The following is a 25,533-nucleotide window of genomic DNA, read 5'->3' on the forward strand; positions in this document are numbered from 1 at the left end:
GTCTGTTATAGAAAATTCAATTTATAAAGCTTAATAAATATTCAATAAATTATTCCCCAAAATAAAGAGAAACAGTCAAAATGATAAAAGAGCATATATACAGAAGTAAAGAACTAAATATATATGTGATAAAAATTTGAGAAAAACAGCCAAAAAGAAGTCCAAATGAAATAATAATGAAGGTAAATTTTACAGAGTTGAAGAAAGTGTAAGTCTGAAAACTAAAATAGCCTCACTAAACAGAAGATAAAATTAAAGAGAAATTAATAGTTTAAACATAAACATATGTTTAAAGAACATGAATTATGTTACATTCAAGCAACTATGGAGGGAAAGAGAAAATTCTCAGATACCCTAATCACTATCCAGAAAATAATAAAAATTCAATGTATTAGAACTTGTAGTATATGATAAAAGTCATTTTTGGAAATTAAAGCATACATGTTTCTTTTGTTGAACATGAATGGATAGATAAAATTGTGTATAAAATTTCAAAATATTTGCAAATGAACAGACAAATTTAAGGAAAGCAAGAGAAAGGAACTAATTAATATAAAAGGTAAAGAAGTATCTTAGTCTGCTTTCTGCTCTTTAACAAAATATCTCAAATCAGACAATTTAAAATCAGGCAATTTATAAGGGAAAAGATTCATTTGGCTCATAGTTTTGGAGGCTAGAAGTCCAAAACCAAGCAGTTGTGTTTGGTGAGGGCCTCGTGTTGCACTGTAATGTGACAGAAAAGCAGAAGAAAGGACTGGATGGCACAGACAGCAGAGACAAGTGTGAGGGTAGACTTGCTTATTCATGACAATAAAAACTGGTCCCACAGGAATTGGCCCAGTCCTTGGAGAAGGGCAGGAATTCCTGTTAATAACCTAATCACCTAGCAGATTATATACCACCTTCACCACCATTACACGGGGACTGAATTTCAGGGTGTGAGAAAGGACACCATATTCCAACCATGTAACAGACAATCAAAAATTTAAAAATATAGTTATAAAGGCTAAGAATTGGTCCTTTAAAAAGTATAACAATATATAAATTCAGGGAAATATAAAGTAAAAATTAGAACATTAATGTAGTTATATATGATAGAGTCCAGGCAAGGGTACTGTCTACTCAAATGAGCCCATCAATCATCTTAGAGAAATGCAGGTTTCATTTTACTTAAGTCATGAGTGGTCCCAAGAAGATGTCAGCAGGTCACAAAGGACATGTCAATGGGTCACAAAAGACACTTCAGCAAGCCACAAGCCTGGGGTTTCTCTGACCCAACCCTTCAAAAGCCCACCAAAACCACTATTTTAAAAGTCTCTTAGTGGGCCAGGGATTTAGCTCAGTGGCACTGTGCCTGCCTTGCAGGCACAAGGTCCTGAGTTTAATCCCCAGTACTCAAAAAATAAAAGTTTCAGCCTGTTAGAGACACCTACATTCTGCTCACATAGAGAGATGAGGTTTAGCAATAAACCTGGTTGGACTATTGAGTTTGAGTCCCTTTTTTCCCATTCAATCTATGTATAAAACTTTTAAAAATAGAGATGGTTATATAGAATTGCCATAGCTATTTTTCTCATTACTGACAAAATATCCAAGACTCAAATTTAATGGAAGAAAGGATTATTGTAACTCACAATTTGTAGAAGCTTTAGTTCATAGTTGACTGGCCACAAGACAGGGTGGCATGCCAAAGGGGTATCACAGGTGAGAAATAGTTCTTGGCAGGCAGAAGGCAGTAAGCAGCAAAATAGTGAAATAGCAAGCATGGAAGCAGCCTTCTTTCTGTCTCTATATTATTTTCACTCACACCCAGAGTGGGCCTTCCCATTACTTACACACAGAACTATGCCAAACCGACCAGTGGACTAATTTAGTAATCACACCCTTGATCCCAGAATCACACACTTAATCCCAGCATCACACACTCTAGATCCAGCCACCTCTGAAAAGCCCCAGCTGTGACTGCATGAGGCTTGGGGCAGAGACATCTAGATACAAGCTATAACATTCTGCTCCTGGAACCCCAAAGATTCATGCACATCCTTTTATGCAAAAGGCATTTATCTATCACTAAGATCTGCCAAAGTTCTAACAGTTTCAGCATTGTTGAAAAGTCCAAATCCAAAGTCTCCTCTGAGGTTTAAGGCAGACTCTTAGCTGCAAGTCTCTGTATAAATGAAAAGAAAGTTAAACACTGCCAACATAGAATGGTATAAGATAAACATTACCATTCCAAAAGGTACAAATAGGGAAACAAGAAGGAATGAGAAGAAAGCATGACCAAAACACAGCAGGGCAAACATTAAATCTTGTAGATTCATGTCCAGCATTTCCACCAATCTCAGGCAAGACGTGAACTCCAAAGAGGTTGGATGGCTCCACCCCTCCCCTATGGCACTGCATGTGGCTGTGGCTCTCGTGTCTTCTCTCTTGGGCTAGGTCTGCTCATTCCTTGAAGTTTTCCTCAGATTATCCATGCTTCTGGCTTCTCCAAATTTCTGGAGTCTCCATTGCACCTTTGGCTATACACTCACAGCTGCACACATTGCCCACTCACGGGCACACTGTCTGGCCTACTAGACCTTCTTCTGAAATCTTGGTGGAAGCCTCCCTACCCCCAAAACTGTTACATTCTGTAGGAACATATAAACCACGTGGATGACACCAAGGTCTACCACCAACTGGAACAGTGGCCAGGCTTCCTCCTCTCTTGGTGGTAGGGGTCAAATGCCTCGATTCCTGAGCATTCTGAACTTAATCCCCAGGGACAAATTCTCTAGGCCACCAACATTCAGAAACATCATGCTCTGGGGGAGCTCTACTCAAAGCAAAGTCTCATCTTTGTAACCTTGAGGCACTGAAGTCTTGCTATTTCTTGTGATGTCCTCATGCCATTTTTTCCATTGTCCTGTTCCATCTCAGCAACAAAGTTTTCCTCTGCTCTATTTTTTGCAGTCCACAGCTTTACTGAAGCTTTATTTCTGGCCAAATTAAAATGTTTTAAATCATTCTCCTGGGCTCATTTGGTGTTGATTCTGGCTAAAATCCTCCAATAGTAGGCCATCCCACTGCCTCAACTTTTGACAGTCTTGAAATTTCTTTTGCACAGAGTGGTGAACAGCAGAAAAATAGCCTCTCCAAGATTTGGTGTCCAGATGTTGGAATATAGCAACACAAGAAAGAGAAGGACTGAAGTGGGTCCGTGGAACCCAGCAAGGATCTGAAGTGATAATTGAAGCCCATGGAGAGAGCAAAGAGACTTCAAGAAGAAGGAGATGGCAAGTGGTACTTTCTCCCTCAGCCCTGACTCACTGAGTAGAAAGGACAGCCTGAACCTGCAGATGCACAGTGACTATTGGAACCCCAGAGGCCTACATGGAGAAATGTACCAGTGTAATGGAGCAGTGGATGCAGCAGACTGCAGTGGCTGGTGAGTGATTTGGGTTCAGACATATCCCAAGAGAGGGCAATTAGCCAAAATCTATCTTGGAGAGAGACTAAGTGAGCTCAGAACTCAGAGAAACTGCTGGCTTTGTCCAACATCTCCCAGCATCAGGGTAAGGTGTAACTGAGTTCAGGTTGGCAGGAGGTGAGGGAGCTGAGTTCAAGCCTATAGGAAGTTGAATTTGGGTCACTAGGAGGCACATGGACTTTTTCAGGCTCAACAAATCCAGTTCTACCCTTACAACCAGAAACCAGCCTGAACTTCAGCAGAACTAAAGGTTCAGACTTGCTGGGATTATCCACTAATCCACTGTAAATCTACAGGTAGGTTGCTTGGATTGAGTAATACAGATCTGGATTCTATCTGCCCAATTTGTCTACCAGTGACAGAAGAGACACACCTTGAAGGGGACATTATTTTCTTTTTCTTTTCTTGTTTTTGTTTTGTATTGCATTCTTTTTTTGAATGTTTTTTTGTTTTTATAAAAGCATGAGCATTGTTTCTAGTTTTTTGTTGTTGTTCTGCTCTTGTTTAAATTTATTCCTTCTCTTTTTCCCTCCTGTCATCTTCACCAGTTTCTCAAAGCTTCCTATGATCTCCAGCCTTGCCTTTAATCTCTTCCTTGTCTTCTATTTCTCTATTTTCCTCCCAATCCCTCTTAAATTTTCTCCCGTGAGGATAAAATCACCATACTGAGGGATTATTATTGTATAAAATTTTCCGGTATGTTTTAAATTTTGTTATATAATCAGAAATCTAGTTCATCAGTTAAAGCTGGAAAATTAATAGTTACAACAGTTTGTCATTTTCTAGGCTGTATTTGATGCTATTGTTATTGCTGATTGTACTACCGTAGCCAAGGTGACATAATTGTTCTAATCAGTTCCTTTTCCTGGTATGTAAAGAATGAGATTGCCTAAGGATCTTAAACAATACCAGTGCCAAAGAACCAGGGGCTGGGACAAGAGGCAAGCAACTTCTCATCTCCAATAAATTGAAGAGGTAGGATCTTGCAATAGACTCAACACCCAAAATCCAGGTACTCCTAGAAGACATCTCTCAGGAGTAGTCATTTCTGAGGATTCTAAATACTAGCCACAAGGCTACTTGCCATAAGCAAATTTTAAGCATCAACTCAGGAATTAAACTTTAAAAAGTAAGATGAAAAGACACAGAAGCAAGGTGCAACCCCAGACTTGCAGGTCACCAAAGGCAAACCCAGGGGACAATGAGGTGGAACAATTTGAAAGCCACCCACCTGGACTCTTTGAACTGATAACAGTAGACATTAGAAAGTAGATGAATGAAGCTCTAGAAAAAATCATATCAGGTCCTATTTGATACAGCTATTCCCCTGCTGGGTATTTTCCCAAAAGAATTAAAAGAATCATACCACAGAGATATATGTGTACCCATGTTTATTGTGGCACAGTTTGTAACAGCTAAAGCTTGGAAACAGCCCAAGTGCCCATCAGCTGGAAACTGGATAAAGAAGATATGTTTTTTTTTAATAAAATAGAGTAGTACTCAGCCATAAAGAATGAGAAACTAGAGTCATTGTAGCTAAATGGGTGCATATTGAGGCCATAATAAGTGAAATAAATAAGACACACATGTAAATACTGAATAGTTTCTCTAGTGTGAAAAACTGAGAGTGTAAATAAGGACTAAAAGGATTAATAACTAATAATTGATACTTTGAAATAGGAAAAGGTCCAAAGGGGTAGGGGTGGTGGGAGGAGATGGGGAAAGGAAAGAATGGCAAAGAAAAATTATGAGAAAAGAAAAAAAATGGAAACAAAGTATGTAAATAGAGAAGGGTGGAGGGGTGAAGGGTGCACAGGTAATGGGGAAAAAATAAGAACCAAGATATATTGTGTATAGGTACAAGCACCAAATGATAAATGTAAACATATTGTGTATGTAAAATGTACTAATAAAAGAATTTAAGCAAAAAAAAAGAAAAAATCAAATCAGAAATAATTTCTCAGATAACTACAGAGATGGTAACCGTAATGAAAGACATACTTAGTGACTCTAGAGCAGATACAGATTTAAAAAAGAAGACCTTAGGAAAATGATGGAAACGTGAATGTTCACATAGTAAAGAAATTGAATTCATGAAACAGATTCAAACAGATATCCTGGAGATTAAAAATTCCAGTGAAAGTATACACAGTAGAAAAAGCCAATGTGAGGACAGAATATGATGTAGAAGACAGGATTGTGGCTAGCAGTCATAAAAAGATTTTTTTAAAATACCATGGGACCAAGAAAAATCAATCCAATAGTTGCTAGATGATGAAAAGAAAAATAACACAAGATTGATTGCAGTCAATAAAAAAGCAGAAGATAGCACAAATGACATGAAAACCTGTTCACAGAAGTAATGGGAGAAAACTTCCCAAACATGGAAAAAGAAGTTTACGTACTGACAAATGAGGAATATATAACTCCAATTAGCCATGAGGACAAAAATATACACCAAGGCATATAATAATTGAGATTCAAGAAATTCAACATAAAAACAGAAAATTAAAAACTGTTAGAGAAAAAATAAATTAACTATGAAGGAAAGAACATCAGAATCACAGCGGATTTCTCACCACAAAAACCCTCAAGTCAAGGAGAGCTTGGGGTGAAGGGTTTCAAGCCCTAAAAGAAAATAACCCTCAACCCAGATTGATGTACATTCCAAAACTCTTTCAAAATTGATGGAGAAATAAGATACTTCCATGACAAAGAACATCTGAGGAAATTCATGACCACCAAACCAGCACTCCAAAATGTTCTGAAGCACATTCTAGAAAGTGATAACAAGAACTACAACACCTTGAATCCCAACAGAAATAATCCACCAGGCAAGGCAAGCAATTAAATAGAAGGGGGGAAAAGAGACCCCAAAAGAGAAAAATAACATTACAAGGATAACTCAATATATATCAATTATAATCATCAATGTTAATGATTTCAATTCATGAATCAAAAGAAACAGACTGACAGAATGTATCAAGAAGCAAGATCCAACAATATGCTGCGTACAAGAAACACATTTATTTCAAAAAGAAATTCATAGACTGAAAGTCAAAGGATGGAAAACAATTCTCTATGTGACAGGAACCTGGAAAAAAGCAGGGGTAGCTATTCTACTTGCAGAAAAAGTGGATTTCAAACCAAGACTGACTTAGAGAGACAAAGAAGGTCACTGCATCCTTGTAAAGGGAACAATCCAAGAGGAAGAGATAACAATCATAAATATATGGAGTCGTGCTGAAAACACTGAATCAGCCCACCGCAGACAGGCAGGTCTGTGGATGCAGTCCCAAGGTCACCAGTCATGCTGAAAACACCGAATCAGCCCGTGCCCCGGAAGAAATCCACTGCCCCCCACCCCCCACTCCTTTGGCCTCTTCTCTGTACATCCACCTGGTTCCACACTACAAAGACACAGAGGACACTGGACAACCAGACCACTGTACTGGAGTTAAACAAGTTCTCAGCATTTAAAGAATTCCTGCCCAGAGGTAGGGGCTTCTGAGCTGGCATCCCACTGTTCCTGGTCCAGAGGAAGGGGCTTCCAGGCCATCATCCCTACTGCCACTCCCGGGCCCTGGCCCACCTCTCCCAGCTCAGAGGAGGTGAGCCACATGGGCACCAACAGCACCCCATGCCACCCCCCCCAGTCGAAATGAGAAAACACGTAAAGAAGTCTCAAAACCAGACTTCCAGATCACGTACAGCAACCCCAAAGGGAAATGAGATAAAACACTCTGATACTCAACCACCTGGACCCACTGAACTGGCAACAAAAGGGGATCTGGAAAAGATGAAATCAGAAATAATTTCTCAGATAACAGAAGAAATTGTGCTCCTAGTGCAAGACATGATTAATAAATCTAGAAAGGAGCTCAGGAACATTATGGAATCCCAACATAGGAACCAAATGGAATCCATAAAACAGATGCAAATAGATTTCCAGGAGATGAAAAACTCCTTTGAAAGTCTACACAGTAGAATGAGCCAATGTGAGGACAGAATTTCAGATATAGAAGATAAGATTGCAATTAATGACCAGGAAAAGAAAAATTGCTTCAAAATTATAAGAGAATATGAGAAATGAATCCAGCAGCTGCTAGATGATGTGAAGAAGAATAACGTAAGACTGATCAGAGTCAATGAAAAAACAGGAGAGAGTGCAGATGACATAAAAAAACTCTTCACAGAAGTAATGGCAGAAAACTTCCCAAGCATGGGAAAAGAACTTGACATACAGATAAGTGAGGCATATAGGACTCCAAATAGCCTTGATCAAAAAAAAAAAAAAACTACACATAGGCAAATAATTGTTAAGATTCCAGAAACTCAACAGAAGAACAAAGTTCTACAAGCAGTTAGAAAAAAGAAACAAATCAGCTACAAAGGAAAGCCCATCAGAATCACAGCAGACTTCTCAACACAAACCATCAAGGCAAGAAGAGCTTGGAGTGACATATTCCAAGCCCTAAAAGAAAACAGCCTCCAACTCAGATTGATATGCCCTGCAAAACTATCTTTCAAAATTGATGGAGAAATAAGATACTTTCATGACAAAGAGCACCTTAGGAACTTTGTGAATACCAAATCAGCACTCCAAAGAATTTTACACAATAGCCTACGAACAGATATTGAGGATCACAACCCCAGGAAGCAAAACAGAATGAACCCATCTGGCATGACAAGAAATTAAATGTAAAGGGGGAGAACCCAACAAAAAGAAAAAGTCATGGCAATGATAAGTCAATACATTTCAGTTATAACCATCAACATTAATGGTCTCAATTCACCAATCAAAAGAAATAGACTGGGAGAATGGGTCAAGAAGCAAAATCCAACAATATGCTGCATACAAGAAACACACTTAATTCAAAAGGAAACTCATAGACTGAAAGTTAAAGGGTGGAAAACAGTACTCCATGTGATGGGAACCCGAAAAAAAGCAGGAGTAGCTATCCTCTTTGCAGATCAAATAGATTTCAAACCAACACAGATTAAGAGAGATGAAGAAGGACACTACATCCTTGTAAAGGGAACAATCAAACAGGAAGAGATGACAATAGTAAATATCTATGCACCAAACACTAGTGTGCCAAACTATATAAAACAAAAAATAACAGACCTGAAAAGTCATATATGCACTAATACAATTGTAGTGGGGGACCTCAACACCCCACTGTCACAAATAGATCAACTAGACAAAAAATCAGTAGTGAAATACTAGAACTCAATTGAACTCTTGAGCAAATGAACTTAACAGATGTTTACAGAGTCTTCCACCTCACAAAATCTGAATACACATTCTTCTCAGCTGCACATGGGTCATTCTCCAATACAGACCACATACTCACACATAGAACATGTTTAAGTAAGTGCAAAGGAATTGAATTTATCCCCTGTATATTATCAGACCATAGTGCGATGAAATTGGAGATCCACGGCAAAAGAAACTCAAAAATTTCATAAACATATGGAAATTGAACAACACACTTCTGAATAACCAATGGGTCACAGAGGAAATTAAAGAAGAAATCAGATAGTTCCTTCAATTAAATGACAATAACAATATAACATATTGGAATCTATGGGACACAATGAAAAAATTCTTATGAGGGAAATTCATAGCAGTGAATACGCATATTAGGAAAACAGAATGAGCCCAATGAAACAACCTGATGCTGAATCTCAAGCTTCTAGAAAAAGAAGAGCAGGACAAACCCAAAGCTCAGACAAGGGAGGAAATTATAAAGATCAGAGGAGAAATCAATGCACTGAAGACTAAGAGAACCATACAAAAAAATCAATGAAGCCAAGAGTAGGTTCTTCAAAAGAATCAACAAAATTGACAAACCTTTAGCCAACCTTGTCAGAAAAAGGAAAGAAAAGGCCCAAATCCATGCCATTAGGGATGAAAAGGGTGAAATTACAACAGACCCAGCAGAAATACAGAGGATCAGCAATACCTACTTCCAGAACTTATACACAAATAAGATGGAAAACACAGAAGAAATGGACAGATTCCTAGATACATATGAATTACCAAAGTTGAATGAGGAAGACCTAAAAATTCTAAACAACTCAATATCAACCAATGAAATTGAAAATGTAATTCAAAACTTATCAACTAAGAAAAGCCTGGGCCCTGATGGCTTCACTGCTGAATTCTACAAGACATTTAGAGAGGAACTGCTGCCACTACTGTTTAAACTCTTCAATGAAATTGAAAGGGAAGCAATACTCCTGAATTCATTCCTGGAAGCAAGCATCACCTTGATCCCGAAAGCAGAGAAAGACCAAACTGCAAAAGAGAACTATAGGCCAATCTCACTAATGAACATAGATGCAAAAAATCCTTTAAAACTAGACCTGTATCTCTCGCCATGCACTAAACTACAATCTAAATGGATTAAAGATCTAAATATTAAAATAGAAACTCTGAACCAGTTGGAACAGAGGTTAGGTAGAACCCTTGAAGACATTGGTGTAGGAAAAGATTTTATGAACAAAACCTCAGTTGCCCGTGAACTAGCACAAACAATCAACAAGTGGGATCTCTTCTTATTAAAAAGCTTCTACACAGCAAGAGAAACCACGAGCAGTGTGAAGAGGCAACCCACAATGTGGGAAAAATCTTCACCTGCTCTTCCTCAGACAAAGGTCTACTATCTCGAATCTATAAAGAACTTGAAAACAGCAAACCTCCCAAATTGAAAGACCCAATCTGAAAATGTGCATCTGAAATGAACAGACATTTCTCAGACAAGGAAGTAGAAATAGCAAATAAATACATGAAAAAATGTTCAACATCACTGGTCAATCGAGAGATGCAGTTGAAAACACTGAGATTCCACCTCACTCCAGAAGGAATGGCTGCTATCATGAAATCAACCGATAACAAATGCTAGCCGGGCTGTAGGGAAAGAGGAACCCTGCTCCACTGCTGGTGGGAGTGTAGACTGGTGCAACCACTGTGGAAAGCAGTATGGAGATACTTCAAAGAAATAGGACTGGAAGTCCTATTTGACCCTGCTATTCCACTGCTGGGTATCTTCCCCAAAGAATTAAAAGAATCATACCACAGTGATATATGTGCAACCATGTTCATAGCAGCACAGTTTGTGATAGCTAAAACTTGGAAACAGCCCAAATGCCCATCAACTGGAGACTGGATCAAGAAAATGTGGGGGTTTTTTTCATAAAATGGAGTACTGCTAAGCCATAAAAATGAGAAATTGGAGACATTTATAGCTAAATAGATGCACATTGAGGCAATACTCTTAAGTGAAATAAATAGAACACACATGTGTAAATACTGAATAGTTTCTCTGGTGTGAGAAACTGAAAGTGTAAATGGGGACTAAAATGTATGATAGGTAATGTGAAATAGGAAGAAAAGGGGCAAAGTGGAAGGAACTGGGAGGGATAGGGGAAAAGATAGAAGGGAATGAGATTAATATGAGAAAATGGAAAACTAGGAACAAAATCTTTGTAAATAGGGAGGACTGGAGGGGTTGAAGAGAGGTCTGGGCAAGGGTGAAAAATAAGAACCAAGAGAGACTATGTAAAGGTGCAAATTTCCAATGATGAATGTCATTATATTGTATACCTAAAATGTACCAATGATTAGAATGTTGGATTGATAATGCAAAATAGGAAGAAAAGTTCCAAAGGGGTAGGAGTAGTGGGAGGGGCACAGGAAAGGAAAGAAGGGAAAGGAAAAATGATGAGAAATGGAAAAATGGAAATAGGGAAAGGTGGAGGGGGGTGAAGGGAGGGCTAGGAATGGGGAAAAAATAAGAACTAAGATGTATCATGTAAAAGTATAAGTTCCCACTGAGAAATGTAATTGTGTTGTATACCTACAATGTACCTATAAAAGAATTTAAGAAAAAGAAAAATAATCATAAATATGTGGTTGTGCACCCAACTGTATAAAAGAACCATTAACAGATAGGAAAAATCAAATAAGCTCTAACACAATTGTAATGAGGGGACTCAGTACCCCACTGTCACAAACGTGCAGATCATACAAGAAAATGAACAAAGAAATATCAGAACTTAACCAAACTTTTGATCAAATGTACTTAGTAGATGTCCATAGAGTGTTCCACTCCACAACATCAGAATACATATTCTTGTTGCACGTGGAATGTTCTTCAATGTACACTACATAGTAGCTCATAGAACATATTTAAGTAAATGCAAAGGAATTGAATTTATCTCATGCATATTATCAGACCATTTTGCAATAAATTAGAAATCAATGGCAACAGAAACCACAAGAAAGTCAGAGAACATGGAAATTAAATACTCTCCTAAACAATGGATCACAGATAAAATTAAAGAAGAAATTAGACAATTTCTACAATTAATGCCAGTACAACATACCAGATCTTATGGGATGCAATGAAAACAGTCCTAGGAGGAAAATTTATAGTGGTGAATTTCCATATCAGAAAAACAGAGAGAGCTCAAATATTCAACCTAATGTGGAAGCTCAAACTTCTAGAAAAAGAAGAGGAAGTCAAGCCCAAAGGTTGTATGAAGGAAGAAATTAAAAGATCAAAGCAGAAATTACTGCAATGAGACTAAGAAAACAATACAAAGAACAAATGAGTCAAAGAGTTGATTCTTCAAACATTAAAATAAAATTGACAAATCTGTAGCTAACCTTATCAAAAAAGCACAAAAAGACAGAAATCCATGCAATTAGAAATAAAAAGTGTGAAATTACAACAGATCCTGAAGAAATCTAGAAAATCATCAATACGTACTTTAAGAACCTGTATTCTAATAAGATGTAAAACACAGAATAAATGGACAGATTCCTAGATACATATGAATTACCAAAGCTGAATCAAGAAGATATAAAAATTCTGAACAACCCAATATCAATCAACAAAATTGAAGATGTAATTAAAAACTTACCAACAAAAAAAATCCCAAGCCCTGACAGGTTCACTACTGAATTCTACAAGAAATTTAGGGAAGACATAATGTTACTACTTCTCAAACTCTTTAATGAAATTGAAAGGGAAGAAATACTCTCATATTCATTCTTGGAAGCAAGCATTATCCTGATACCAAAACCAGAGAAGGACCTGACCAAAAAAGAGAACTACAGAACAATCTCCCTAAAGAACATACACACAAAAATCCTCAGTAAGATATTGGCAAAAAAAAAAATGCAGCAAATAATCTAGAAAATTGTACACCATGACTAAATATGCTTCATTCCAGGGATGCAGGGGTGGTTCAACATATGCAAATCAATAAATGTAATACATCATATTAACAAACCCAAGGACAAAAATCACATGATCATCTCAATAGATGCAGAAAAAGCATTTGACAAAGTCCAATACAAATTCATGATAAAACACTACAGAAAATTGGAATAGATGGTCTTTATTTCAAAATGATAAAAGCCATTTATGACAAACCAACAGCCATACTAAATGATCAAAAACTGAAAGCTTTCATTCTAAAATCAGGAACACGACAAAGATGTCCATTGTCACCACTCTTTTTAAGTATAGCTCTGGAACCATTACCAGAGAAATTAGACCATATTAAAAGGAATAAGGATAGGAAAGGAAGAAGTTAAATCATCATTATTTGTGGATGACATGACACTCTACATAGAAGACCCCAAAACTCCACCAAAAGACTTCTATATTTAATAACCAAGTTCAGTAGTGTAGCAGGATACAAAGTCAACATTCAAAAATCAACAGCATCACTGTGCACAAATAACAAACTCATAGAGAGAGAAATTAGGGAAGCTACACCTTTCACAAGAGCATCTAAAAAAATTAAATACCTAGGAAACAATTTATCAAAGGAAGTAAAAGTCCTTTACATAGAAAGCTACAGTTTTCTAAAAAAGGAGATCAAAGAGGATATTAAAAAATGGAAAGATAACCCTTATTTGTGGATAGGAAGAATCAATATAGTGAAAATGGCCATACTTCCAATATTGTTATCCAGATTTTATGCAATCCAATGAAAATACCAATAGCATATCTCACAGAATTAGAGAAAATAATTCTAAAATTCATTTGGAACCAGAAGAGACCTAGAATAACAATAGCAATTTGGGACCACAAAGGCAAGGCAGGGAGTATCACAATCCCTGACTTGAAATTATACTACAAAACTACTCAGGCACAAAGATGAGTGGAACAGATTAGAAATGCAGAAACAACTCCAAACACACTTAGTGATCTTGTCTTTGAAAAAGGGACCAAACACCTTCCCTGGAAGAAAGATGGACTTTTTAATAAATAGTGCTGGAAAAACTGTCTTTCCATATCCCAAAGATTAAAACTAGATCCATCTTTCACCATGCACTAAGCTTTAAAAATTAAAATGGATCAAATATTTAAATATTAAAACAAAAACACTAAATCTGATGGAAAATAGAATAGGTAGAACCCTTGAAGACCTTGGTGTAGGCAAAGACTTTATGAACAAAACCCAGATTGCACAAGAAATATCACAAAGAATCAAAAACTGGGATCTCATCTTATTAAAAAGCTTTTATGCAGTAAGAGAAACTACCATCACAGTGAAGTGACAGTTCACAGAATGGGAAAAATATTTGCCATCTTTTCCTTAACCAAAGGACTAATATTTAAAATATAGAAAAACTAAAAAAATCAGACCGCCCAAATTTTTTTCATTAAGTTTATTGGTACATTTTAGGTATACAATACAGTTACATTCATCATTAGATCTTGTACCTTTACATGATGTATCTTGGTTCTTTCCCCCCATTTCCCTGCCCTCATTTAACTTCCTCCACCCTTCCCTATTTAGAAAGACTTTATTTCTAATTTTTCCTTTTCTTATATTTTTTCTTTTTCCTTCTTTCCTTTCCACTACCCTTAATACTTCCCCTACTCCTTTATACCTTTTCTTCCTATTTGACATTGTCAGTTATACCATTTGAACTGTATTTACACTTTCAGTTTTTCACACCAGAGAAACTTTTCAGTATTTACACATGTGTGTCCTATTTATTTCACTTAAGAGTATGTGCATCCATTTAGCTATAAATGTCTCTAGTTTCTCATTCTTTTTGGCTGAGTAGTACTCTGTTTTATAGAAAAACCACATTTTCATTATCCAGTCTCCAGTTGATGGGCAATTGGTCTGTTCCCAAGTTTTAGCTATTACAAACTGTGTCGCTATAAACATGGGTATGCATATATTGCTGTGGCATGATTCTTTTAATTCTTTTGGAAAGATACACAGCAGGGAAATACCTGAGTCAAATGGGACCTCTAATCCTAGTTTTTTGAGGTATCTCCATATTGATTTCCACAGTGGTTACACCAGCCTGAACTCCCACCAACAATGGAGAAGGGTTCCTTTCTCCCATAGCCCCGCCAACATTTGTTATTGGTTGATTTCTTGATAGCAGCCATACTCTCCGGGGTGAGGTGGAATCTCAGTGCTGTTTTCATCTGCATCTCTCAAATGACCAGTGATGTTGAGCATTTTTTCATGTATTTATTTGCTGCTTTTACTTGTTTGTCTGAGGAATGCCTGTTCATTTCAAATGCTCATTTTTCAATTGACTCTTTATATTCAGACCCCCCAAATTTAAAGACCCGATCCAAAAATGGGTATCTGCAATGAATAGACACATCTCTGATGAAGAAGTACAAATGGCAAATAAACATATAAAAAAAGTTCAACATCACCAATTATTTGAGAGATGCAAATTAGAACAACACTGAGATTCCATTTCATTCCAGAAAGAATGGCTATTATCAAGAAATCAACCAATGACAATTGCTGACGTGGCTGTGGGTAAAAATGAACATTTCTCCACTTTTACTGGGGATCTAGACTGGTGCAACCACTGTGGAAATCAATATGGAGATTTCTCAAAAACCTAAAGTAAATGTTCCATTTGACTGAGCTAGTCCCCTTCTTGGTATTTCCCTGAAAGAATTAAAAGCATCATTTCACAGTGATACAAGCACATCTATGTTTATTGTGGCACAATTTTTAATAGCTAAATCTTATAAACAACCCAAATGCCCATCAACCAATGAATGGATAAAAAGATTTTTTTAATACAATGGAGCACTACTCTGTGATAAGAAAGGATACGGTTGAGCCATTGCTAGCTAAATGGATGGACCTTGATACCATACTGTTCAGTAAAATAAATTGAACACACATTTAAATACCACATTGTTTCCCTAGTGTGAGAAACTGAAAGTGTAAATATGAACTGAAATTTATAAAAGATATTGGGAAATTTGAAGAAAATGTACAAATGAGAAGTGGAAGTAGAGAGGGGGAGGGGGAAAGGAAAGAAATGGAAACAAAGCTTTTGTAAACAAGGGAAGAGGAGTTGAATGGAGGGGAAAATAAATGGAATAAAAGAAGCAAGATATATCATGGACAGGTACAAATTTCCAATGATGAATGTTATCATTGTGTATATCTAAAATGTACCAATGAAATGAACAACAACAAAAAAGAAATTTCTTCTGGGTGATTATTTAATCCACTGCCTTTAATCTCAGTCTTGGGCAGTCTTTGGACTGGAGGAAAATACAAACTTTCTGCCAAAGTGTAACACATCATCTGGAGTTCAACAGCCAATGCAGTCCTTCTCAGCAGAAACCTCCTGAGCCTTATTTTTACTGACACTATTTCTATTACCATTCTGGTCTTCCAAGCTCCGGCTAGAATCTCCCGTGAAGTACAGCTTAAGGCATTTATGGGCTGCTTCTTCAGCTGGCATCTCCAAATCTTCCCAAACTCTTCTCACAAACCAGTTCCAAAGGCTTCTCAACTACCCATATGATTTATGAGACATTGTTTTCTTACAAGGCTAGATTGCTAAACTGCCTGCCCTTGTCTTGTTCCAGTAAACTCATTAACTGTGTCACTAGACTAAATGTATACAAACCAGAACTTTCTTTTGTTCAATCACCCAGCACTTTGGACATGAGTTCAGCTGGGTCAGGTGTCACCAAATAAATTATCTTGTCATTTTAAATTCTGCAACAGTATGAATGCTTGCTTAGAATCATTAGACCTTACAGTACACATTTGAAAGAAGTACATTCAGTAGAAAAGTAGGGAACATCTTGGCAGTCCACATGATAATGGCTTGAAGTAAAAATCCTCGAATGAACAGCGCATTTGATGGAGGCTCTACTCTTCCTTCAGAAAGGTTCTTTTGCACCTGAGATTCCCACCTGCAACTAAATGATGCTTCCAACCAACTGGAATCTAAAATGCCTCTACCTTCATCTATAACAGGACAAAACAGCCCAGGTTTGGTTTACTGGAATTCAAGAGAAATCATTTGACAATAATTTTCTTAAAGGAAGCTATGAACTTTTGGAGTTATAAATCAAAAAATCTGTTGGCTTTTGCTGGAGAAAGCAACTGGCCTCTTGAAAATGAGGAATAAATGAAGACACCTGAGTTCCCACAAATACTGAAATCCGCCAAGCTTGAACAATGATGCAAAGAAGTAAACCCAGACCCAATCCAAAGTGAGTCTCCCTCCTAGTACTCAGTCCCAAGACTTTCTAACACCTCAGTGCTGAGCAAAGGGCAGAGTGTATCAGAGCTCCACTATGGACTCAGCATCACCCTGTGGTCAAGTACATTTGGATTTTCTTTCCTTTTTTGATTAATTTTATTGGTAAATTTTAGGTACACAATATAATGACATTCATCATTGGAAATTTGCACCTTTACATAATCTCTCTTGATTCTTATTTTTCCCCCTTTCCTGCCCTCCCTTCAACTCCTCCATCCCTCCCGATTTACAAAGACTTTGTTTCCATTTCATTTCCCCACATTAATTCCATCCCATCTTTCCTTTACCCTGCCCCTCCCACTTCCCCTTCCCCTTTATAATTTTTCTTCATATTTTCCATGATCTATTATACCTTTTAGTCCTTATTTACAGTTTCAGTTTCTCACACTAGAGCAACTATTCAGTATTTACACATTTGTCCTATTTATTTTACTTAAGAGTATCACCTCAATGTACATTCATTTAGATATAAATGTCTCTAAATTCTCATTTTTAATGGCTGAGTATACTCCATTTTATTTAAAAATCCACCTTTTCTTTATCCAGTCTCCAGTTGATGGGGAATTGGGCTGCATCCAAGTTTTAGCTATTACAAACTGTGCTGCTATGAACATATGGGGGAACATATACGACTGTTATATGATTCTTTTAATTCTTTGGGGAAGATACCCAGCAGGAGAATAGCTGGGTTAAATGGGACTTCCAGTCCTAGTTCTTTGAGATATCTCCATACCGATTTCCATAGTGGTTGCACCAATCTGCACTCCCACCAGCAGTGGAGGAGGGTTCCTCTTTCCCCATGACCCACCAGCATTTGTTATTGGTTGATTTCATGATAGCAGCCATTCTTTCTGGAGTGAGGTGGAATCTCAGTGTTGTTTTCATTCACATCTCTCAAATGACCAGTGATGCTGAACAGATTTTCATATGCTTATTTGCTATTTCTACTTCTTTGTCTGAGAAATGTCTGTTCATTTCAGATGCCCATTTTTGGGTTGGGTCTTTAAATTTAGGAGGTTTGAATTTCTAAGTTCTTTACAGATTCCAGAGAGTGGACCTTTCTCTGAGGAACTGCTGGTGAAAATTTTTTCCCGCACTGTGGGTCTTCTCTTCACACTGTTGGTGGTTTCTCTTGCTGTACAGAAGATTTTAAGTAAGATGAGATCCCACTTGTTGATTGTTTATGCTAGTTCATGGGCAACGGAAGTTTTATTCCTAAAATCTTTTCCTACACCAATGTCTTCAAGAGTTCTACCTAACCTCTCTTCCAAATGGTTCAGTGTTTCTGTTTTAATATTTAGATCTTTAATCCATTTTGATTTTAGTTCAGTGCATGGTGAGAGATATAGGTGTAGTTTTAATCTTTGGCAAGTTGAAACCCAATTTTTCCAGTTCCATTTATTAAAGAGGCTATCTTTCCTCCAGTGAAGGTGTTTGTCTCCTTTGTCAAAGATGAGGTGGCTGAGTGTGTCTGGAGTTGTTTCTATGTCTTCTAATCTGTTCCACTGGTCCTCAGGTCTATTTCTTTGCCAGTACCATGCTGTTTTTATCAGAATAGCTTTGTAGTAGAGTTTCAAGTTGGGGGTTGTGGTGCCCCCTGCCATGTCCCTGTTGCCTAGAATTGCTTTTGCTATTCTGAGTCTCTTCTTGTTCCAAATGATTTTTTGGATTTTTTTCTCAAGGTCTGTGAAGTATGCTGCTGAATTTCTATTGAGATTGCATTGAATCTATATAGCAGTTTTGGAAGTATGGCCATTTTTACTATGTTGATTCTTCCTAACCAGGAGCAGGGGATATCTGTCCACTTTCTATCATCTTCTATCTCTCTTTTCAGAGTGCCATAGTTTTCAGAGAAGAGGTCTTTGATTTCTTTTGTTAGGTTGATTCCTAGGTATTTCAGGTTTTTGGATGCTATTGTGAAAGGAATTATTTGCCCTATTTCTCTCTCAGTGAATCTGTTGTTTGTGTACAGGAAAGCTATCGATTTTTCTGTGTTGACCTTGGATCCACCCACTTTACCAAATTTGGTTATTAAGTCTAGAAGACTTTTGATGGAGTTCTTAGGGTATTCTATATGGAATACCATGTCATCTGCAAATAATGACAATTTGATTTCTTTGTTTCCTATCTTTAGTCCTTTTATATCTTTCTCTTGTCTAATTGCTGTGGCTAATGTTTCCAAACTATATTGAAAAGGAGTGGTGATAGTGGACTTCCTTCTTTTGTTTCTGATTTTAGAAAGAAGAATTTCAGTTTTTGACCATTTAGTATGATATTGCCTATTGGATTTTCATAGATGGCTTTTATCAGATTGAGGAAGAGACCATCTATTCCAATTTGTTGTAGGGTTTCTATCATAAATGCTTGTTGGATTTTGTCAAATGCTTTCTCTGCATCTATTGAGATGATCATATGGTTTTTGTCCTTGGCTTTATTGATATAGTGTATTACACTGATTGATTTGCTTATGTGGAACCATATCTGCACCCCTGGGATGAATCCCACTTGGTCAGGGTGTATGATCTTCTTGATTATCTTCTGAATTCTGTTTGCCAGTGTCTTATTAAGGATTTTTTGCATCTATGTTCATTAGTGAGATTGGCCTATAGTTCTCTTTTGCAGTTTGGTCTTTCTCTGCTTTGGGGATCAAGGTGATGCTTGCTTCCAGGAATGAATTCGGAAGTATTGCTTCTCCTTTCAAATTCATTGAAGATTTTAAACAGTAGTGGCAGTAGTTCCTCTCTACATGTCTTGTAGAATTCACCATTGAAGCCATCAGGACCTGGGCTTTTCTTAGTTGGTAAATTTCTAATTATGTTTGCAATTCTCTTGATTGATATTGGGTTGTTTAGAATTTTTAGGTCTTCTTATTTCAACTGTGGTAATTTGTATTTATCTAGGAATCTGTACATTTCTTCTGCGTTCTCCCTCTTATTAGAGTATAGGTTCTCAAAGTGGGTATTGATGATCCTCTGGATTTCTCCTGGATCTGTTGTAATTTCATACTTTTTATTCCTAATTACATGGAATTGGGCCATTTCTTTCCTTTTTCTGATAAGGTTGGCTAAATGTCAGTTTTGTTTATTTTTTCAAAGAACCAACTCTTGGCTTCATTGATTATTTGTATCAGTCTCTTAGTCTCTATTGCACTGATTTCTGCTCTGATATTTAAAATTTGCTCCCTTGTATGAGCTTAGGGTTTGTCTTGATCTTTTTCTAGAAGCTTGAGCTTCAACATCAGGTTGTGTAATTGAGCTTGTTCCGTTTTCCTAATATGAGTATTCACTGCTATGAATTTCCCTCATACAACTGTTTTCATTGTGTCCCATATATTCAGATATGTTGTATTGTCTTTTTCATTTAATTGTGGGAACTGTCTGATTTCTTCTTTCATTTCCTCTGTGACCCATTGGTTATTCAGAAGTTCAATGTTCAATTTCCAAGTGTTAATGAAATTTTTCCAGTTTCTTTTGCTATGGATCTCCAATTTCATCGCACTATGGTCTGATCATATACAGGGGATAATTTCAATTCCTTTGCACTTACTTAAACATGTTCTATGTGTAAGTATGTGGTCTATTTTGGAGAATGACCCATGTGCAGCTGAGAAGAATCTGAATTCTGATTTTGTGGGGTGGTACACTCTGTAAACATCTGTTAAGTTCATTTGTTCAAGAGTTTGATTGAGTTCTAGTATTTCATTGCTTATTTTTTGTCTAGTAGATCTATCTGTGAGAGTAGGGTATTGACGTCCCCTACTACTATTGTATTAGTGCTTATTTGATTTTTCATATCTGTTACTATTTGTTTTATTTATTTTTTTGTATTTGTTTTATATAGGTGGGCGTATTAGTGTTTCATGCATATATATTTATGATTGTCATCTCTTCCTGTTGGATTGTTCCCTTTACAAGGATGTAGTGTCCTTTTTTGTATCTCTCTTGACCAGTATTGGTTTGAAATCCACTTGATCTGCAAAGAGGATAGCTACTCCTGATTTTTCGGGGATTCCTGTAACATGGAGTACTGTTTTCCACACTTTAACTTCCAGTCTAAAGTTTCTTTTGAATTAAGTGTGTGTCTTGTATGCAGCATATTATTGGATTTTGCTTCTTGACCCATTCAATGGGAAAGTCTATTTCTTTTGATTGGTGAATTGAGACCATTAACATTGATTGTTATAAGTGCTATGTATTGACTTATCCTTGTCGTGACTTTTTCTTTCTTTTGGATTTTTCCCCTAGCATTTAATTTCTTGTTGCGGCCAATTGATTCATTGTGCTGGGCTTCCTGGGGTTGTGTTCCTCTTTGTTTTTTCCTAGGATATTGTCTAAAATTCTTTGGAGTGCTGGTTTGGTATTCATGAAGTTCCTAAAGTGCTCTTTGTCATGAAAGTATCTTATTTCTCCATCAATTTTGAAAGACAGTTTTGCAGGGTACATCAATCAGAGGTGGAGACTGTTTTCCTTTAGGGCTTGAAATATGTCACTCTAAGCTCTTCTTGCCTTGAAGGTTTGTGTTGAGAAGTCTGATGTGATTCTGATGGGCTTTCCTTTGTTTGTGATATGTTTCTTTTTTCTAGCTGCTTGTAGAATTTTGTTCTTTTGTTGGGTTTCTGGAATCTTAACTATTATATGCCTCTGTGTAGATTTTTTTTGATCCGGGCTAGTTGGAGTCTTATATGCCTCACTTATTTGTATGTCAAGTTCTTTTCCCCTGCTTGGGAAGTTTTCTGTCATAACTTCTGTGAACAGTTTTTTATGTCATCTGCACTCTATCCCATTTCTTCATTGACTCAGATCATTCTTATGTTATTCTTCTCTGCATAGTCTAGCAGCTGCTGGATTGATTTTTTGTGGTCCATTACTATTTTAAAGAAATTTTTCTTTTCCTGGTCACCAATTGCAATCTTATCTTCTATATCTGAAATTCTATCCTCACATTGGCTCATTTTGATGTGTAAACTTTCAATGGAGTTTTTAATCTCCTGGAAATCTGTTTGCATCTGTTTTCCTATGTTGGGATTCCATCATGTTCCTCAGCTCCTCTATTCTTTTATATGTGTCCTCTGTAGATATATTAGTCATGTCTTGCACTATGGGCACAATCTCTGCTGTTATCTGAGACATTATTTCTAATTTAACATTTTCCAGATCCTCTTTTGTGCCAGTTCACAGAGTCCAGGTTATTGAGTATCAGATTGTTCCATCTCATTTCCCTTTTGATCATTTTAGGTGATCTGGAAATCTGGTTTTGAGTCTTGGTTATGTGTCTTCTCATTTTAACAAGGGGGTGTGTGTTTACTGGTGCAGCTCACCTCCTTGGCATTGGAGGGGGTGCTCAGGGTGTTGGTATGGTGGCTTACGTGGCTCACCTCGTCAGAGCTGGTGGGGATCTGCTGTGTGGTGAGTTCACAGAAGCCTCAATCCACAGTTCCTGGCTTTAAGGCAGGAATGGCAAATAGGATTCACAGAGGAGAAGCAACATGGGGCACACAAGGTAGGAAAAGCAGCAAGGAGGTGGATTTTCCATTTGTTAGGGATTTGAGTTTTCTCAATGAATTATTTTCTTTAATTTTGTTTTTTAAAAGTCTTAATTTGAAGAGCTCCCTAGATATACTTACAGAGTAGACACTGCTAGGCTGTCACAATGTCATGCCTAGACTGCACACATTATGCTTAGCATGGATCACTTTGTAAACACAGTTGAAGTGCTTAAGCAGTGTTCCTTTCATTTTATTGTAATCTAATTAAATCATCTTATTAAAGATCTGTGGGCTTGGCAGAAATGTATCTCACTGGATTTCCAGAACCTTACACTCCATAAAATACTCAGAGTGTCCTCTCTTGTTGTGGGCAGTGTAGGGCCCACCAAGATGCCTGTGTCCTGGCCACCTTGAGTCAGTGGTGACCCTTTCCCTCCAAGGCCTTGCATCCACCCTGTGGGTCACCCTGTCTACCCCTTTCCTTTACCAAAGCCACCCACTTTTCTGCTTTAACCTTTAGGGAAACAAAAGCAAGAAGGCCAAACTATACATGTGGCATTTCTCTCTCAATTTGGCCTTTCCTTGAAGCAGGAGAACAAAGAACCTGGTGGGGAGAAATAATAATAATAATAATAATAATAATAATAAATAATAATAATAGACAGCAAGAACAGGACATGACATGATCACCTGCTGCCTTATAGGCAATTAAGATGTTCCGTAGAATTCTTTCTGGTGAGGTTCATCTCCATCTGCCTATTAATAATAACACTTCATCTATTCTGCAGGATAACAAAGAACTGTATTTTCTAGATTGATCAAAGAGATTACTGGAACATTTATATGCCCAATCATAGGCTTTAAAGAGACTGGATTATATGTATACAAGAAAACAATATTCAACATGAATCCAAGAAATATTCTGTGTGGCCTGAAAGATAACCTAGATTATTAAATTTCCTTAAGATTTACCTCAGACTTGAGTCAATCAAACGTTTTGATGATTAACCTAAGTTCCTCACACCACAATGTCTAGAAAGTATTTTATGGTCATTCTTTCAATACGTGCATCAACCAAATGATTCCTTCAACTGCCTTTGCCTTAATTAAGTCTGTTACTTGAATCTTTTTTTTCAGTACTGGGGATCGAACCCAGGACCTTGTGCTTTCAAGGCAGGAGGCAGAACCACTGAGCTAAATCCCCAGTCCCTGTTACTTGAATCTTAATACTTGTTTTCGTAAACTGCTAACAGACAGGTGCGAATGTGAGGCCTTCTCCTTGGGACTGCTCATGGCAGGCTTGGGTCAGAAATGCAGTGCCTCCTAAGGAAGGGTCCATTGTTTGTTCCGTGGAACTGGAAACATGCTGAATGGCCTGTAGATTACAAAAAAGTCATTTATTTTTAAAAGTTAATATTTAACTTTTCTTGAACTGGTTTTATTTAATGTCTTCTCTGTGAAAAAAAAAGCACATGGCCTAGTAACTTCAGTGAAAACACAATATCATCATCAATTTCCAGAGATGCTCTTCTGGACCTATTTTTCCCTCCGTCTGAATTTTACATTGATTGTGGAAAATGAGTGTTTAATAGGAAGAAGGAAACAAAACTCAGCTATTATTCTAAATATCTCATGCTTGGTTTAACGGCAAGTGGTTTCTGTTTTCTGCAAATATCTATGCATAACACCTCTATGTTCCCCACACCCTTGAGGCTCTTTTGAGAAACAGCAGCATCAGCATCAGTTGAGAAATTATAAGGACTGTCCCCCCTGGGCTTACTGAATCAGAATCTGCATTTATTAGGATAAAAATAGCACAAAAGTTTGACTAGCACTACTTTAATGCACAATTTAAAATGACTTATCAGTGAAGCTTTTGTAAGAAAGAGATGCCAGACTTCCATAATGGATCCACTAATTCTGAAGTTAAGGTCTGCCCACCTCTGAAGTTCTAGACAACCTGCCGGTCAGCTGATGAGATGCATCCAGCATTGCTTCTGAGAGGGGAAAGAAAACTACATAGCAAGTGGTGACATGTTTTCATGATGAACCGTCATAAGCACACACTTAGATCAAATGTTGGGACTCCTTTCAGGTCACCAAGGAAACAGACTGGAGTATAAAGTGAAGTTCATAGACTTGTATCACTTCCTTAGGGTATTAATAATTTTATTTGCTGATAAAAAGAGACAAACTAGAAAGTACATATTTATGATAATCTTTTCAAAACATGTGAAAAGCATTAAAATGTCATGAGAACATTTGATTCTGGTTTACACTGTCAGCAAAAGTTCACTAAAGCACATGCCTCTATGATTTCACAGCCAAACTGTCTGTTCAAAGCACTTATCGTGTACACTTTGCTAGAGTAGTGGCAGCTCCTGAGTTCTTGATTTTGTTCAGTGGGACATTAACTGAATAAGGACCCCAGAAATAAATTTTAATGGCTTTTCCCTTAACTTAATGATCTTTTGTAATAATAGATACCAAATAAGAACAACAACAATTCCTAGCATGATTACATCTTTTATCATCTAGCTGAGAATCTATTGAGATAAAACTCCCAACATTCCACATCACAGTTCAGTTTTAAATTTTATTTGGGATTTTATTCTTAAAATGCTACACTCTAAGATTGTAATTTTCTTTTCTTTTTTTTCTTTTTTTAAAGTTTATTGGTACATTTTCAGTATAACATACAGTTACATTGATCATTGGGATCTTGTACCATTACATGAGTACCTTGGTTCTTATTTCTTTTCCCCTTCCCTTGATCTCCCTTCACCCCCTCCACCCTTCCCTATTTGCAAAGGCATTGTTTCCATTTTTTTCCTCTTCTCATATTTTTTCCTTTCCCTTTTTTCTCTTCCCCTACCCCTCCCAATTCCCCAGCTCTTTTAGACCTTTTCTTCCTGTTACACAATATTAGTTATACATTTTTTAAATTACAATATTAAGATCTAGGAGACATTACCACAGATTTTACAG

At 37.1% G+C, this 25,533-nt stretch overlaps 1 protein-coding gene across 1 annotated transcript in view; it reads left to right on the plus strand.

The window, feature by feature from the left end:
• The first annotated feature begins 3,375 nt into the window (after nt 1-3,375).
• The window catches only part of Adamts3 (ADAM metallopeptidase with thrombospondin type 1 motif 3), a 343,729-nt gene continuing 321,571 nt past the window's right edge, over nt 3,376-25,533 (plus strand). Inside the window, exon 1 of the mRNA XM_087185304.1 lies at nt 3,376-3,430. Within this exon, the coding sequence (XP_087041430.1) occupies nt 3,376-3,430 (55 nt within the window). The remainder of the gene's footprint in view (nt 3,431-25,533) is intronic.

The sequence above is a fragment of the Heterocephalus glaber genome, unplaced genomic scaffold (assembly GCF_053883595.1).
Source record: "Heterocephalus glaber isolate CG9 unplaced genomic scaffold, H.glaber_assembly_v1.0 deba00000281, whole genome shotgun sequence".
NCBI lineage: Eukaryota > Metazoa > Chordata > Mammalia > Rodentia > Bathyergidae > Heterocephalus > Heterocephalus glaber.